Here is a 15,723-nt window from a genome sequence, read left to right on the forward strand (position 1 = left end):
AACAGGGCCCAACGGGGCACTGCTATCACCTGGGGGGACCTGACCCTGAATCCTCCCTGCCAGCGATGGGACGGGCCTGACTCTGAACCCTTTCTGCCCATGCTGGGACAGGCCTGAGCCAGAACCCTCTCTGCCAGTGCTGGCATGGGCCTGACCCCAAACCCTCTCTGCCTGTGCCAGGACTGACTCAGAAACCTCTTTGCCCCGTGCTGGAACAGGCCTGACCCCGAACCCTCTCTGCTTGTGCTAGGACAGGCCTGAACCAGAACCCTCTGCCTGTGGTGGGACAAGCCTGACCAGCGTGCCCTGCACCAGGAGGGTTTGCCCCCGAGTGTGATACCTCCGATATCTACTCCCCTCCCCCCAGAAACCCCTCCATGTCATCCTTGGGCTTCAGGGCCTGCTGCAGTGCTCCCCCCTCCACTCCCATGGGGATGCACTCACTCAGCAGGGGCTGCACCCAGCTTGGTCCCCACGGAGACCCATCCCCAACCCCTCCCAGTGGGCTCACCCAGAGGCAGCGAACACGGCGTAGATGATGGGGTTCTTCACGTCCTGGGTCTGCTGGATGAACACGTCCTCTGAGGGGAGAAGAGAAAGCATCAACAGCCAGGGAGACGCCCCAGAGCTCTGCAGGGATTGGGGGACACAGGGCAGATGGAGAGAGAACAGGGGGCGTTGCAGGGAGCGTGGCAGAAGCGCTGCCTGTCGGGGGGCTCCCAGCTACTCCAGTCTCTCCCATCAGGGGAGAGGCTGCTGTGGGGACCAGGGCAGGAGTGCTGGCTGTGGGGGGAACATCTGGCTTCGCCCAGGGCACTGTCGCATAGGGGATGCTTTGGCTGCAGGGCGTGCACCAGTGGGAAAGATGCAGGCTGGGGACAGTGCCCCTCAGGAACCAGGGGAGCCTCTGATCTAGGCAAGCAAAGCGCAGGGAACCAGCTGGCAATGGGATGGCGCGTCCTGCTCCCGGGTGCAGCCCATCCATCACGTGCCACGGCAGGCGCTGACAAGCTGCTGGGGACTGCGCTGCCTCCCAGCCTCTGCCGAGAGCAACTTCACTGGGAGCCTCCAGAGAGGCTCCTGGCTGGGTAGGAAGGCCCCTGTGAGCTCCCCAGGAGGCGCTGGGGACCTAGATGTGGCGCTGCCCTGCCACAAGCGATGCCCCTGCTCAGAGACGCTGCAGCCTGCAGTGACTACTCGGGCAGCACAGAGGTTCTGTCTGCTACCACCTCTGGGGTCTGTGGTCAGCCGCTGCCCCACCCAGACACCTCGTTGCCCGGCGTGCCCCCTGCCCACCGGCCCTTACGGAGCTCATCGAAGTGCGTTTCGATCCCGTCAGGCCCTGGAACGGAGCAGATGAGCCGGGCTTTCAGGAACGTGCTCCATTTATTGACAAGGCAGCAGTGACCTCCGTCGTCATTCTAAACCAGGGGGGAAAATACCATCCTCAGGCACCTGGGCAACCAGAATGTGAGCTAGGCTCGTCCTCCTAGCTTGGGCTTCCCAGCAGGGGGCGCTGTGGGGAGGGGCAAGAGTGCTGGCTGTTGGGGGTTCCCCAACTACTCCAGCCCCAGCTTCCCCCAGCAGGGGGTGCTGTGGGGAGTGGGACAGGGGGCATTGGTTGTGGGGGAGCTCCCAGCTGCTCCAGCCCGAGCCTCTCCCAGGAGTGGACACTGTGGGGAGTGGGACAGGGGATGCTTGCTGTGGGGGGCAACCCCGTATTCCAGCCCCAGCCTCTCCCAGCAGGGGGCACTGTGGGGAGGGGGCAGGAGCGCTGGCTGTGTGGGGACACTGCTGGTCCCCAGCTACTCTATTCAAATCCCATCTTTTCCCTGCAGGAGCTCAATCTGTGGGGGACACTGCTGGTATTCCAGGCCCAGCTGGGGGCACTGTAGAGAATGGAGCAGGAACTCTGTCTGTGGGGGGAGCTCCCAGCCATTCCCAGCAGGAGGTGCCGTGGGGAGCCAGGTACATACCAAGCAGATGCGCCCGATGCGGGAGTAGACAGCAGGGCTTTGTGGGGCATCAGCTGATTTCTCCCGGAAGAAGAAGTAAAGCTTGTCGTCATTCCTTTCGGCGCTGTCTGGGATGAGCTGGGCGTGAACAAACGCCGGGTCTGCAACCAGAAATGCCAGCGCTGTGAGCCTGCCCTGCAATCTACTGAGAGGCCAGTACGTGGCACCGCTGCCCCCCCGGCTGGCAAAACAACATGTGAATTTGTCAAGAAACACCCTATGGCAATACCCACACACAGGGCAGTTAAGGTTCTGTGGCTTTGGAATGCTCAGCAAGGCAACCTGAGTTTTCTCTTAACAGTTTTTAATGTAATATCCTAAGTTTTTAGCTAGCAATAAAGCCCATAAAGTGGAACTAGTTATCTAGAGAACTCCCTGTCTTTTGGGGGAATGCACTCCTAGCCAGAAGCCTCCAGGGCCTTCCCACAAGTCCTCCCAAAGGATAGACAAGTTCTCCTGCAAATGACCAGGAAGGACTCCACAGCACAAATAACTGTGGGATTTGCTGCAAGCACACGGGTGAGTGAAGACACCATAGCACAGCTTGGGCCTTGCAGTGGGGACGCTCAGACCCAGACGAAGCTAACCTGGCTGCTCAGACCTAGCTGCCAAGCCCCCAGGCTAACTGCAGCAACAACATATCCTGTGACCAATCCCATGGAAGCCAGGGGGACTTTTGCCACTGACTCTGACAGGAGCATTGACTGTGGTTAGGGTGACCATGGTTAACCATCTGGCATGCATGTTTCACTGAGGCCATAATGCAGACTGATGCCCATGCATTCTCACTGGCATGTCTCATACCATATGTCAGTGGCCTACCCCCACTTGTGCCAGTGCTCAAGGTGCTGTACAAAAGTCCGATGATTTTTTTTCTTAATAATGAGAAAAATGTATCCCCCCTCGGCTCCCAACTCTCCTTGGACTCCAAAATGGCTTGACAGTGTTTTGCTCAAACGTTTGGATATCAATTCACACGAAGGAGCCCACGCTTGGGAAATTTCAGCCCCGAAGCTCCAGCAATTTTCGAGCAACTGGAAGCAGGAAGTTTGAATGGAAACTGTTTGGCAGCTGGAAGTCTGTGCTGTTCCTGCTAGAATCTCTGTCCATCATCAATCAATATGCCTCCAAGCCCATGGTGACAGCTCTGCCTTCTCAATTGCAGCTACTGTGCCCAGAGGTATAATATGATCGCTCCAACTTCAGTTTACTCAGCTGTCACTGCTGCTTTGTCACAGTTGCAGGTGCTACTGGGAGAAGGCCAGGCATACTTTCCACCAGGGATCTCCCTCTGCTGCAGCAGAGAAGGGAGGGAGAGCAGGAGAGAAATGTTCTGGATTGGTTATTGCAGATGATGGGGTTGACACCCCATTCCCATTCAGACCCATCCAACTATTCCCATGCAGAACCATCTATCCCTCTATACCAGAGGTGGGCAAACAAAGGCCAGTGGGCCACATCCAACCCGCAGGACCCTCCTGCCCGGTCCCTGAGCCCCTCCCCGGCTTGCCCCCAGCCCCTCCCCTGCTGTTCCCCCTCCCCCACAGCCTCAGCGTGCGCAGTGCAGTTGCAAAGCTGCGTCCTGACCTGGTGCTCTGGCCGGCGCGGCTGCAGCCCCACCAGCCACTGGTGCTCCAGGCAGCATGGTAAGAGGGCAGGGAGCAGAGGGGGTTGGATAGAGGGCAGGGAAGTTGGGGGGGTGGTCAGGGGGTGGGGGTGTGGATAGGGGACGGGGCTGTCAGAGGGCGGGGAACAGGGGGGTTGGATGGGGCAGGGGTCCTGGGGGGACAGTCAGGAAGGAGAGGGAGGGTTGGATGGGGTGGTGGGGGGCAGTCAGGGGCAGGGGTTCTGGGGGCACTCAGGGGACAAGGAGAAGGGGTGGTTGGATGGGGCAGGGGTTCCGGGGGGCAAGTCAGGAATGGGGGGGGTTGGATGGGGCGGCAGGGGGCAGTCAGGGGTGAGGGGTCCGGGGGTGGTCAGGGGACAGGGAGCAGGGGGTGGTGGATGGGATAGAAGTCCCAGGGGAGCCGTCAGGGGGCGAGAAGCAGGGGTGTGGGGGGTCGGATAGGAGGCTGGGGCCTGGCCACGTCTGGCTGGTTGGGAAGACACAGCCTCCTCTAACCGTCCCTCCATACAATTTTGGAAAACCAATGTGGCCCTCAGGCCAAAAAGTTTGCCCACCCCTGCTCTATACAGACCCTTCCATCGATCCAGACCCACATATCCCTCCATCCTCACCCATCCATTCCCATACACATCTATTTATCTATCGATTCCCACACCCTATCTATCTAATCTATCTATCTATCTATCTATCTATCAGTTTTATTTGTTCTCTGTCCTTTGCTGTTTCTATTCCAGGACTTGGCTCTGCAATACTTGAGTTTGTGTGGGCACTTCCCCCAGACCCCACATGGGTCTTCAAGGGACTCCCTGTTCCTTTGGTAAGACCCTTTCGTTGAGGTTCACATGCTGGGAGGGAATTCTTGTCCTTGCCTGATGAAATGGCCACCACTTCTTCTGGGTTTTACCAGGTCTGAAGGTGGCTGAGGACATAGTGCTGCTGATTGGTTGTCCACTTTCCAGGGATGGAGCCATGAGGGCTTGGCAGCTACTGGGTTGACTGGCCTGAATTTTGGTGAGTCTGGGTGCACATCTGCAAGTGTCTCAGGTCATGCACCTGGGGCAGGTCTCACACTTTCAGATCACTATACCAGGGAAGGGCTGCCCTGGCAAAACAGGTCAGGGATGCTTCAGAGTTCCTCCTCAGCTCCAGCACTAGCCTGGTCCTTCAGTAAGAACCTTCTTCAGCAGGGCACTTCTATGTCATGGATGAAACTTTGACCCCCGTCCTAGGCAACGGCTGGTCTTAGGCAGCCATGTCCTGTCTGTACCACTTCCCAGTCTGACAGGTTCTCCTGCTCAATGAGGACAACGCCTCTGAGGGGAGAATGCAGCCAGACGCCAATTGCTTTGCTCTGTGTCCTGGGACGATATCAACCTTCCGATTTGTTTTCCTCCTGGGTTGCATGGGCCACAGGAGGTGAGGCTTTCACAGCCCCAGCCTGGGCTCTAGCTCAAGCTTTAGCACCTCCTGGTTTGAGCTCTGGAGGTCCCCAGGCCAAGATGGTGGCCATCCCATTTGCTCTTCTGGTATTTCCAGTGCTCACAAGCTTCCCAAGCAGGGCACCCAAGGACTTAGAGCCTGGTTCTGGCTGGCGCAGAGGGGAGCAGCAGTGGAATCTCTCTGTGCTCCCAGTGGACCAGTGACTGCGCTCATCCATGTTCTACACAACTGCTGAGGGAAGGAGACGGGCCCAGCCTTAGAACTGCCCCCTGGCACCAGCATCGCCGCAGCTCCACAGCAGGTCGCTGCGTGGGAGGCCTTTGGGATGTCTAGACCCGCTGTGACCAGAACCAGGAGGCTCGGCATTCCTGCTGGGGCCCTCACAGCGGTTTGCCATGGTGGGAGTGCCTGAGAAACTGGCAAGGAGGCAGGCAGGCAGCACCTTTGTGGTGCCCGCTGAAGATGGAGTGGGCCAAGCATGCATTGATGGATCTTTGCAGAAAGATCTCTTACTGCTGGACACACACCCAGAGTGGGGATTGCTGCCTATGAATGCCCCCGACCGTGAGTGGGTTGGCGGCAGGAGCCCACTGTCGCGGGCTCTGCTGGCAGAGGCAGAACTGCCAGCAGGAATCAGAAGGGGGCAGATGTGCAGGCCTCAGGCTCCAGGGGGCCCTGGAAGCAGCTCAGGGGGGTGGAAATGCCCTGGTGCCAGGCTCTGAAGGAAGAGAGTGATGGCTCCCAGCACAGGGGCGGCATGGGAGAAGGCACAAAGCTGAGGGGGGGTGAAGGGAAGTTGGGGGCTTGGAGGGAAGTCGAGGAAAGTTTGTCGTTCACTTCACCCTGGTTAAAACGCACCTTGCCCGCTCCTGCCCTGAGCCCCCAGGGCTGTGACTTCACCAGCTCTGCCTGGCATACCACGGGCAAAGGGAAAACTGCACCCCGAGGCTGCCCCATGCGTGACGTTATTGACATAATCTGTAACCATATAGATCATTGTTGCAACCACTGTTATATATTTGCAGCAAATATTGTACAGAGGTTGTCATGTGAGGTGTCTATTAAAAGATTATGATTTGTTGGTTATGATTATGCTATCTGTATGTGTGTATCATTTTTGTAGTTGAAGTTATGAATATTGGCTATGTACTTGTATCTCAATGTGTTTTAATTCTAAGTAGCCTCAGTGAAGCAATTGGTCAGCTTCTTGAGAAAGGACTATTCTCAGTAAGTGCCCAATCAAGAAACACTTAACTGACAATGGACTTTGGGAGACACCAATCCACATCTGAGCTTTCTGGAGAATGTTCAAACTAACATGTAAACAACGGCATCAGCCCCTGTAAAGAACGGAGTTATGCATGGACATGTGACTTGCCCATGTGACTCCAAATTCCATCTTGCTGCTGTGATTTTCCACAGTAAGAACAAAGGGGTGTCCTTCCACAGGGCAGAGTATATAAAAGGTGCTGGAAATCCCTCCACTTTGTCTTTAATCCTGCTTCTGGAGGAACCTTGCTCTGAACAAGCTCTGAACAAAGGACTGAATGACCCACCCCAGCTGTGGATGTACTCCAGAAACTTGATTTGAACCTGCAGTTTATTCCATCACTGCTACAAGCCTGAACCAAGAACTTTGCCATTACTGTATGTAATTGATTCCATTCAACCAATTCTAGCTCTCATCTATATATTTTTTCGTTTATGAAGAAACCTTTAGAATTTAGATTCTAAAGGATTGGCAACAGCGTGATTTGTGGCTAAGATCTGACTGGTATATTGACCTGGGTCTGGGGCTTGGTCCTTTGGGGTCAGGAGAACCTTTTTTCTTTTACTGGGGTATTGGTTTTCATCACCATTCATCCCTATAAGAAGTGGCACTGGTGGTGATACTGGGAAACTGTAGTGTCTAAGGAAATTGTTTATGTGACTTATGGTTAGCCAGTGGGGTGACACCGAAGTCCTCTCTGGCTGGCTGGTTTGGTTTCCCTTAGAGGTGGAGAACCACCAGCCTGGGGCTGTGACTGCCCTGCTCTAAGCAATTTGTCCTGCATTGGTAATCTCAGTCGTGTCCCACCAAAGCCAGCATCGTTACACCATGTACATGGCACAGCCTTGCCAAGCTGGCACGAGGCCACGATTGCCTTCCACCGGGGCTAAGCCATGGAGATTCTCCTGAAACGCTGCAGGGGGTGGGGATCTCCAGGGCACTTGTGGGATGTGGGCCCCATCCTGGATGCAGTGCTCATGCTATATGAGCCCCAGAGAAGCTCCAGGAATGGCAGGCCAGAGGGCAGCCAGGCACTGGGCTTTATACAGACCGCGAGGCCCCTGGGCAGCATCCCATGTCCTGGAGACGCATGATGCCGGCCCGTCCCCACCCGCAGCTCCCCCAGACTCACCGTTCAGCCAGCGGGAGTTGTACTGGTCAGTCCTCATGGCCGTCTGCTTGCCCATGGTGCGGAAGATGGCTGCGTCCGTGCCCATGAAGTCAATGTAGACGCCAGCATATAGCTCCTCATCTGTAGGTGGGAGGCAGAGGTCAGCAGAGACTGGGGTGTGGGGGGGAGCAGTTCCTGAAGGGGGAGCGTGTGGGGCCTGAGGACCCCCCAGCCCCTCTTCATGTAGACCCTTTGTCCTGCCCCCAAGCCCTGCCCAAAGGGGGAGCTTGCGGGCGGTGGTGGTGCTGATTGGCATGGGGGCCTGGCTGATGCCCTCTCTCCGCCAGGACATCCTGGGGCCGGGGGTGGAATGCAGGACACCACCATGGGAGCCAGTGAGGAGACGACTGGTGCCCACAACACCCCAGGAGCTGGCAGATCCTCGCTGCCCACGTCCACTGCGAGCGGCACACGCCATGGGACAAAGACAGGGAGTCACAACCTGCTGCTCCTGCAACACCGGGGTCACCAACTTGTGCCACTCATGAGCTGTCTCAAAGGCTGTCCAGGAGCAATGCCCTTTCAGCCTAGAGTGTATGGGCTGGCGCGGGGCCCCTGGGTGTGGGGAGAAAGCCCAGGGGAGAGAGCCTGGGGCAGCCCTGAGAGCACTCCATCTCCCCTCTGGGGAGAGGGACCGCAGCTCCTTGTCAGCTCCTAGACAGGTCTCCATCTCCCACATGGTGCCCGGTTGGCACTGTGGCGGGGGCACGGTCCCAGGTCTGGCTGCCATCCCCCTGCTTCACAGCTGCTCCCCAATGAACGAAGCAGTGCTGGGGCTGGCGTGTAAGGCAATACCTGTGCCTGGAGAGGATCAAAGGCAGCCGAGGCCCTGCAAGGCCTAGGGGCGGGGGGAGGGAGGGGGATTAGCAGTAAGTGAGAGCTTTGGCTAGTGCTCCTGGGGGAGCCCGGCACAGCTGTTGCCCAGACAGGCCCGGGGACGGCAGGACATCGATACCGACCCGCATTATTTCACTGCTCCGACTCGGTCTCTCGCCCTTTGCAACCCCATCCCAGCCATCCCTGCCCCTCGCCACCCCAGGGGCAAAGCACCATGGACACCAGGGCTGCCATGCACTGTGGCCTGGCACCTTTCAGGAGGGCGCCAGCAGTGCCCGGGGCTGCGCCTGATCAGCTGGGGGGGGGAGGGGAATAGGAAATGGGAAATGAATGGGGAGAATAGGGACAGAAATAGGACAGGAAGTTGGGGTGGAGATGCTCCTAGCACATGGGGCTGACTCACTGTGGCCATTCCTACGCCGGGGTTGGATCTGACCTTGTTGAGGAAAGAGACGCCCTGGGGATTTTTCCATCATCTGTCGGTGGCTTTCGGAGCCTCTCCTACCCCATTTCCACTCTGTTCTACCTAGGTTCGTCCCACACCCAACACCGTGGCATCCGGGGGCCTCTTGCCATGCCACAGCCCTCCAAATCCTCACATTGGGCCAAAGTGCCCCGTCTGCGTGTGTCTCGACCTGCTGCCTTCCCTCCCACACACCCGGACTGGGTTTGCTGGCCCCACAGCCGCTGGGCCCTGGACTCAGATCCCTGCTTGGCTTTCTTGGGGGCAGCCACCTTCAGCAGAGCTGCAGAACACCGCCAGGCTAATGTCTCCAGGGAGGGGGGAGCAGCCCCCCAGCAGCCACCCGTCCTGCAGTCCTAAACAGCTTCTCATCACCTCTCATTTTAACGTTGGTCTCAAACCACCTAATATTTCCCTGGCATGCAACCAGCCCTGGCACTCAACTCAGATTGGTGCAGGTCCCTCCCCGGCCCACTGCTCTGCTCTGATGCGGCTGGGAGGGAGAGCAGGGGTCTGTGAGCCACCCCCACGCAGTTGTGGCGCTGGCTAGTTCAAGGGGGTGGGGGACAGCCTAGGGGAGGCACAAAATGGGAGCTCGTGGGGAGAGACTTCCCCAGCCTTGAGCAATGGGGAGTCATGGTGGAGCCTTGTGTTAGGCCAGCAGCATCTGTTTCAGGTGAGTGCCATGCCAGGTTCATGCAAGGGGAACCGTGTGTGCCGGGGCCGGGAAGAGAACAGCCGGCTCCCCAGGGCTCTGCTCTCTGGCTTGTCCCAGGCAAAGCCTGGACAGGAGTTCTGGAGCTTCCTCCTCAACCTGGACCCCAGCCCATGCACTTCCTGGTTTCAGCTCCCCGTAACCTGCAAGTGGCTGCTTCTCGCTGGAGTGGCAAGTTCGAATGGGTTGCAGTGCAGCAGTGTCTGCACAAGGCAGGGCTCGCCAGCAGCCGAGACCAGAGCAGGCAGCAGGCATTCTGTGGCTGTTGAGTTCCCCTGGAGGTTCCCTGGGCAGCGAGAGTGGTCGTGTGGCACCACTGGAGAGTGTGACCCAGGGTTCAACTGGTGGCAGCAGGGAGGACAGAGTAGCTCAACAAGACTGACACGTTATCTGCAGCGGCTGCATTCCCTGTGAGCCAACCAGCCAGGTCCCTCCTGGCTCCGGGCCGGAGCTTATGAATTAAAGGCCACAACTGGGTTCTGACATGCCTGGGCACCTTCCCAATCTCCTGGTCCCTTGGTGGAGGGCTCAGGTACCTTCCTGCCCTGGCTGAGGTGGTTCTGGCGAGCAGCCGAGCTTAGATCTTTGGGCTCTGGTGCCCCCTGGGCCTTGGCTACTCCACCTTCACCCCTGCAGACATCTCCCCGTATGGAGACTAGGCAACAGCCCTGTCTGCATTTCCCCTTTGCTGCTCTGGCCCTTTCCTGGTCTTGTGCCTTGGCAATGGCTGACACCACTATACCCCTTTGCCCCTCTTGGTCTAGGACCATCTATGGTCCTGGAATCAGTGCCAAGAACCAGCTGGGTGTCCCTCTGGAGCACCGCAGGGCCCAGCCAGAGCAGCCCTGGTCCCCTTGGCCACCTTGCAGTGCTGCAGTCGCAAGAGAGAAGGACTCACTTATCAAGGCTGAGACGCTGTCCACCTTGGGGTCATAGGAACACTTCCCTTTCCCTGATTCCAGCTTCTCCGGCTCCAGGTAGAAGATATAATCCTGGAACAGAGATAGGAGGGAGCCCATTACACCCGCCCCTTCCATTTCCATAGGACAGAGGAACCCAAAGCACTTTCATAACTCCACAGCGCTCACAAGCCTCACCTTACCCAGAAGCGAAATGCAGCCCCCTCTGGGGAGCATGGCAGCTGTTAGCAGCCCACAGTCATGCTGCACATACCGAATGGTAGGCAATGAAGGAGAATGCTGGGTCCACTGGAACTGCAGAGGCAAAGTTAAGAGGCAGAAAGGAATTACCCATTGCCGAGGAGGAATCTGAGTGGGACACGGCGGTTATCACTTCTCCTCTGGGGAATTTTGTCATGGCACCAAACTCCAGCTGGGGCGCATCCCGGAGGCAACCTGGGAGCACCAGCTGAAACAGAATGTGTTGGTACGGTGGAACGGTGAGGGGCTGTTACTCCAGCGCTGCTGCGAGTGCCCAGTTCCCTTCCCAGCTGAGCCTAGACAAAGCTCTCAATGGCACAAGCCCCAGGTTGCTCAGCGATCGCCCCGTCACAGCACCTGTCCTTCTGTCTCTACCATTAATCTCGCTGGAGTCAGTGCCTGGGCATCTGTGGTAGAGCGGCCCCTGTCTGGCCACACCTTTGCCCTGGCTTTCCATGCAGAGTAGCATTGCATGCAGGGTTATTACAGTAGTAAGAGCCACAAGCTGACAACTCTGTCATCTCGCCTAAGCAACGGCACCTCAGCCACGCTGGGGGCGCTGACCCAAAGTTAAAAGGGCCTAATCATTCATTTTTAATGGGCAATCTGCCATCCAAATATCAACCAGGCCTGGCCCTGCTTAGCATGTGAGAGCAGAGACAGTCAGTGCCCCGGCATTTTATTACAGCTACAGAGTGACTGCTTTGCAGGAATGCTGCTGGTCATCAGTCACAAGCCTTTTGATGGCAGCCTGGGTTAGAACAAAAACAGAAGCAACCACAGCTAGGGCCCGTCTGAGTGGCTGCTAAGGAAATGACCTTCCAATACAAGCAGCAATGAGTTTAAAGTCTCCACAGTCATAGAATCATAGAATATCAGGGTTGGAAGGGACCTCAGGAGGTCATCTAGTCCAACCCCCTGCTCAAAGCAGGACTAATCCCCAAACTCAATCATCCCAGCCAGGGCTTTGTCAAGCCTGACCTTAAAAATATCTAAGGAAGGAGATTCCATCACCTCCCTAGGTAACGCATTCCAGTGTTTCACCACCCTCCTAGTGAAAAAGTTTTTCCTAATATCCAACCTAAACCTCCCCCACTGTAACTTGAGACCATTACTCCTCGTTCTGTCATCAGCTACCACTGAGAACATTCTAGATCCAACACGTCCACTGCTTTCCCCTCATCCACAGAGCCAGTTATCTCGGAGGCCCTGCTCCATGATTTTTCCAGGGACTGAGGTGAGGCTGACTGTCTTGTTGTTCCCCGAATCCTCCTCCTTCCCTTTTTTAAAGATGGGCACTACATTAGCCTTTTTCCAGTCATCCGGGACCTCCCACAATTGCCATGAGTTTTCAAAGATAAGGGTTAATGGCTCTGCAATCACATCCGCCAACTCCTTTAGCACTCTCGGATGCAATGCATCCAGCCCCATGGACTTGTGCTCATCCAGCTTTTCTAAATAGTCCCAAACCACTTCTTTCTTCACAGAGGGCTGGTCACCTCCTCCCCATGCTGTGTTGCCCAGTGCAGTAGTCTGGGAGCTGACCTTGCTCGTAAAGACAGGCAAAAAAAGCATTGAGTACATTAGCTTTTTCCACCTCCTCTGTCACTAGGTTGCCTCCCTCATTCAGTAAGGGGCCCATACTTCCCTTGACTTTCTTCTTGTTGCTAACATACCTGAAGAAACCCTTCTTGTTACTCTTAACATCTCTTGCTAGCTGCAACTCCAAGTGTGATTTGGCCTTCCTGATTTCACTCCTGCATGCCTGAGCAATATTTTTATACTCATCCCTGGTCATTTGTCCAATCTTCCACTTCTTGTAAGCTTCTTTTTTGTGTTTAAGATCAGCAAGGATTTCACTGTTAAGTCAAGCTGGTCACCTGCCATATTTACTATTCTTTCTACACATTGGGATGGTTTGTTCCTGCAACCACAAAAAGGATTCTTTAAAATACGGCCAGTTCTCCTGGACTCCTTTCCTCCTCATGTTATTCTCCCAGGGGATCCTGCCCATCAGTTCCCTGAGGGAGTCAAAGTCTGCTTTTCTGAAGTCCGGGGTCCGTATTCTGCTGCTCTCCTTTCTTCCTTGTGTCAGGATCCTGAACTCAATCATATCATGGTCACTGCCTCCCAGGTTCCCATCCACCTTCATCCTTTGCATGCGATACCACGATTATTGTCTGCTAATTAAACTCCATTGAGTAGGAAGCACAGGAAGTGGGATGGCAAGTGTCTCTATGTAAATGGGTGTTAGAAGATCAAATGGTGAGATCAGGCTACATGTCCTACCCTCACACTACATCATACCACCAGTACTGGGTGATTTCCTTCCAGGAAGTTCCACGCACCAGTAGTGCAATCCAGGAAGTACCGCCCCTTAGGATGGCATTCCAGGTAGCGTGGCAATTTATTTACTTTGTACATTTGACCTTACTTGGGAAATAGTCCCTGGTTTCCCCATAAAGTAGGTCCCAAGTCAGCAAACCATCCCTGTTAAACACATGCTTAAGTGCTTTGCTGAACTCAAGTGTTGCCAACTTTAAATGCAGAACAATCCTTAATCTGGCCTGCCAAAATCATGAGATTGTCTTAAAAACCATGAGATTTGAAAAAAAACCAACCTAATAATAATTGTGGGATTGTTTTTCTTAGATTTTTAGTTTCCAAGCTTTTGGGGCACACGTATGTCATGTTTTCAAGCTTTCCTCTGCAACCAGGAGGGCTAGAAACTGCCTTTGACTTTGAATGAAAGCCGAGACTCTCCTGTGATCTCTTGATGCCACCAGCCGGAGCTTTAAACAAATACTCCAGAAACTGCCGGACTCACAATCAAACCGTGAGAGTTGGCAGCAGTATTAACTTTTAACCATAAAGTTCAAGCATGTGCTTAAGTGCTTTGCTGAATGGGGCCCATATTTAATTAGGCCTGGTCTGTACTAGCGATTTCCCCTGAGTCCAGCCAGCCACCACTGTAGCTGAACCAGTGCAACTCCTAGTGTACGCAGGGCTAAATAGCTGTTTGCACGGATTGAGCCCACCCCTGCTTGCCATTTGGGTTGGCTGCTTCTGTGCCAGCAGTCATTTCCCTTGTGTACAGCAGGGGTCGCTACACCAGGGTGACATCCTCCATTCAGCCCAGGCATTAGCCAGCTTCTCCTGCAGTCTGAGTGGGTCCCCATACCGTGACGGCAGAGAAAAGCATCACAGAGGAGGAAGTGTGAGTGTAATACCACAGAACTGACAGGGGCAGGGCCGGGAGAGACATTTCACTCATGATTGAAACGGGCTAGATTTCAAATGGGTGGCGGCCCTTTGAACTCGCTCCACGTTCCCAGGCAATCTCCATGGCAGCCAGCCTACCACCGTGCGATCTGCTATAGCACCTTGTATTAGCCCTATACCAGCAATGGGCTTGCCTTGTTTGTCCGCCCTAGCAATGCTATTGCCACCTTATGCCCACAATAACTTTTGGTAGGGATATTCCATCTTGTACATAGGGCATGAGCCAGTTGCTGGCTACTAGAGACCTATGTGGGGAGAAGATTACCCGACTTCGACCGCTGCAGGGCTTTTACACCTTCCCCTGCAGCAGCTGGTGCCAGTGTCAATCAGAGATGGGACACTGGGCTGGATGGACCTTGGTTCTGATCCAGCCTGGCAATGCCCATGTTCCCGTGTATCTGGGCAGTCCAAGGTATCTCATCCCTGGCTAGTGATATTTTGTATGGCAGCATGGTACAAACCATCCTTGAATGAAAAGTCATACCAGCCCAACTGCCCTAAGCCAGCTGCTTTCATGCCACTCCAGCACTTGTGAGTAGAGAGCCATGGGTATCAGTCTCGGTGTTTCGAGGAAAAGTCATGCACCCATTCCTAGAACCTGACAAGGTGTCTTCTGACTTTTTGTCTGAAATCCAAGAGCCAGTCCTGCTTAAAGCTGTTGAAAAACCAGTGGAGTGAAAACCGTTGAAGTTGTTTTCATTTTGAATGGTTTGAAATTGACCCATTTTTTTCCTTCTTTGCAAATTGTTATACAATTGTTTTTTTTTTAAATTGAAATCCTTATCCAAACGGTCATTGCAATTTTTCATTGCCTGAAAGTTGGGAAACAAAAAATGCAATTGACACTTTGATCACCTTTCTGATAAAAAAATATTTGCTGGAAACCAAAAATAACACTGGTGATGGGGTGTGTGACCAAAAGAAAAAAGGGGCATTTATGAAAAAATCCTACTTTTTAATAGAAAAACTTTCCATTGGAACATTTCAACCGTATCTAGTCCAGATGTTCCGCTTGCATCTAAGCTGTTGGTAACATAATTGCTGTTGATTGTTGGAATGTTCCGCGAATACTTGTCTAACAAGGGGATGAAAAGGAGGGTCGGTTATGGGCTTCAGAGCATGGTAACTGTTTTGGAAGTGGCTGGATTTGAAGGGCTGGAAGTGAAAGACACAGGATTCAGATAGCTAACTGCTGAGCTCATCCCTGTCTCAGAGAGTCACACAAACGAGCTCTGCTGAGCTGTGCTGAAGTTGTCTTCAAGATGGATTGGATCAGACAGAATTAATCTCCCTCCCTTGACCCCTCTTTTACCTGAGGACTTGCTCATGTCAAGTCCTTTCCGTGGAATGGGCTGAGTCAGGGCAGGAGGTGCTCTTATAACATGGAGTCATATAGGGGCATTTTCAGGGCTGGATTACCCAATAGGCAGACTAAGCATGTGATTAGGGCCCCAGCAAAGCAGGGGGCATAAAAAAAATGAGATTAAAAAAATTGATATTTGATATTTCAAAAAAAGCATCAAAGTAGTCATCATGGGAAAAATCAGAACTTTGTTAGACTTCCTTACACTGCACTACACACTCTTCCCGCCATTTTTCTGTTCTCTTTTTACTACTTATCCCCACCTAAACCAGGGGGGCGTCCTACTAATGGGACATTTGGACATTTGGTTCATTTCAGAATGGAAATTTCTTGGGATTGTTGGAGCTTGTGGCTCAGTTTGACCCATTTTTAGCAGCCAT

The 15,723-nt window shown here is 54.3% G+C and overlaps 1 protein-coding gene across 2 annotated transcripts in view; it reads right to left on the minus strand.

Moving 5' to 3' along the window:
- The window catches only part of SEMA3F (semaphorin 3F), a 113,251-nt gene that overhangs the window by 11,077 nt on the left and 86,451 nt on the right, over positions 1 to 15,723 (minus strand). For both annotated transcript variants that reach the window (XM_084634474.1, XM_084634473.1), the window contains 5 exons: positions 10,437 to 10,530; positions 7,485 to 7,604; positions 1,977 to 2,116; positions 1,307 to 1,421; positions 512 to 581 (listed from right to left, as the gene is read on the minus strand). In XM_084634474.1, the coding sequence (XP_084490600.1) occupies positions 512 to 581; positions 1,307 to 1,421; positions 1,977 to 2,116; positions 7,485 to 7,604; positions 10,437 to 10,530 (539 nt within the window). The remainder of the gene's footprint in view (positions 1 to 511; positions 582 to 1,306; positions 1,422 to 1,976; positions 2,117 to 7,484; positions 7,605 to 10,436; positions 10,531 to 15,723) is intronic.

Source organism: Lepidochelys olivacea (genome assembly GCF_965140295.1).
Source record: "Lepidochelys olivacea isolate rLepOli2 genome assembly, chromosome: 7".
Lineage (NCBI taxonomy): Eukaryota > Metazoa > Chordata > Testudines > Cheloniidae > Lepidochelys > Lepidochelys olivacea.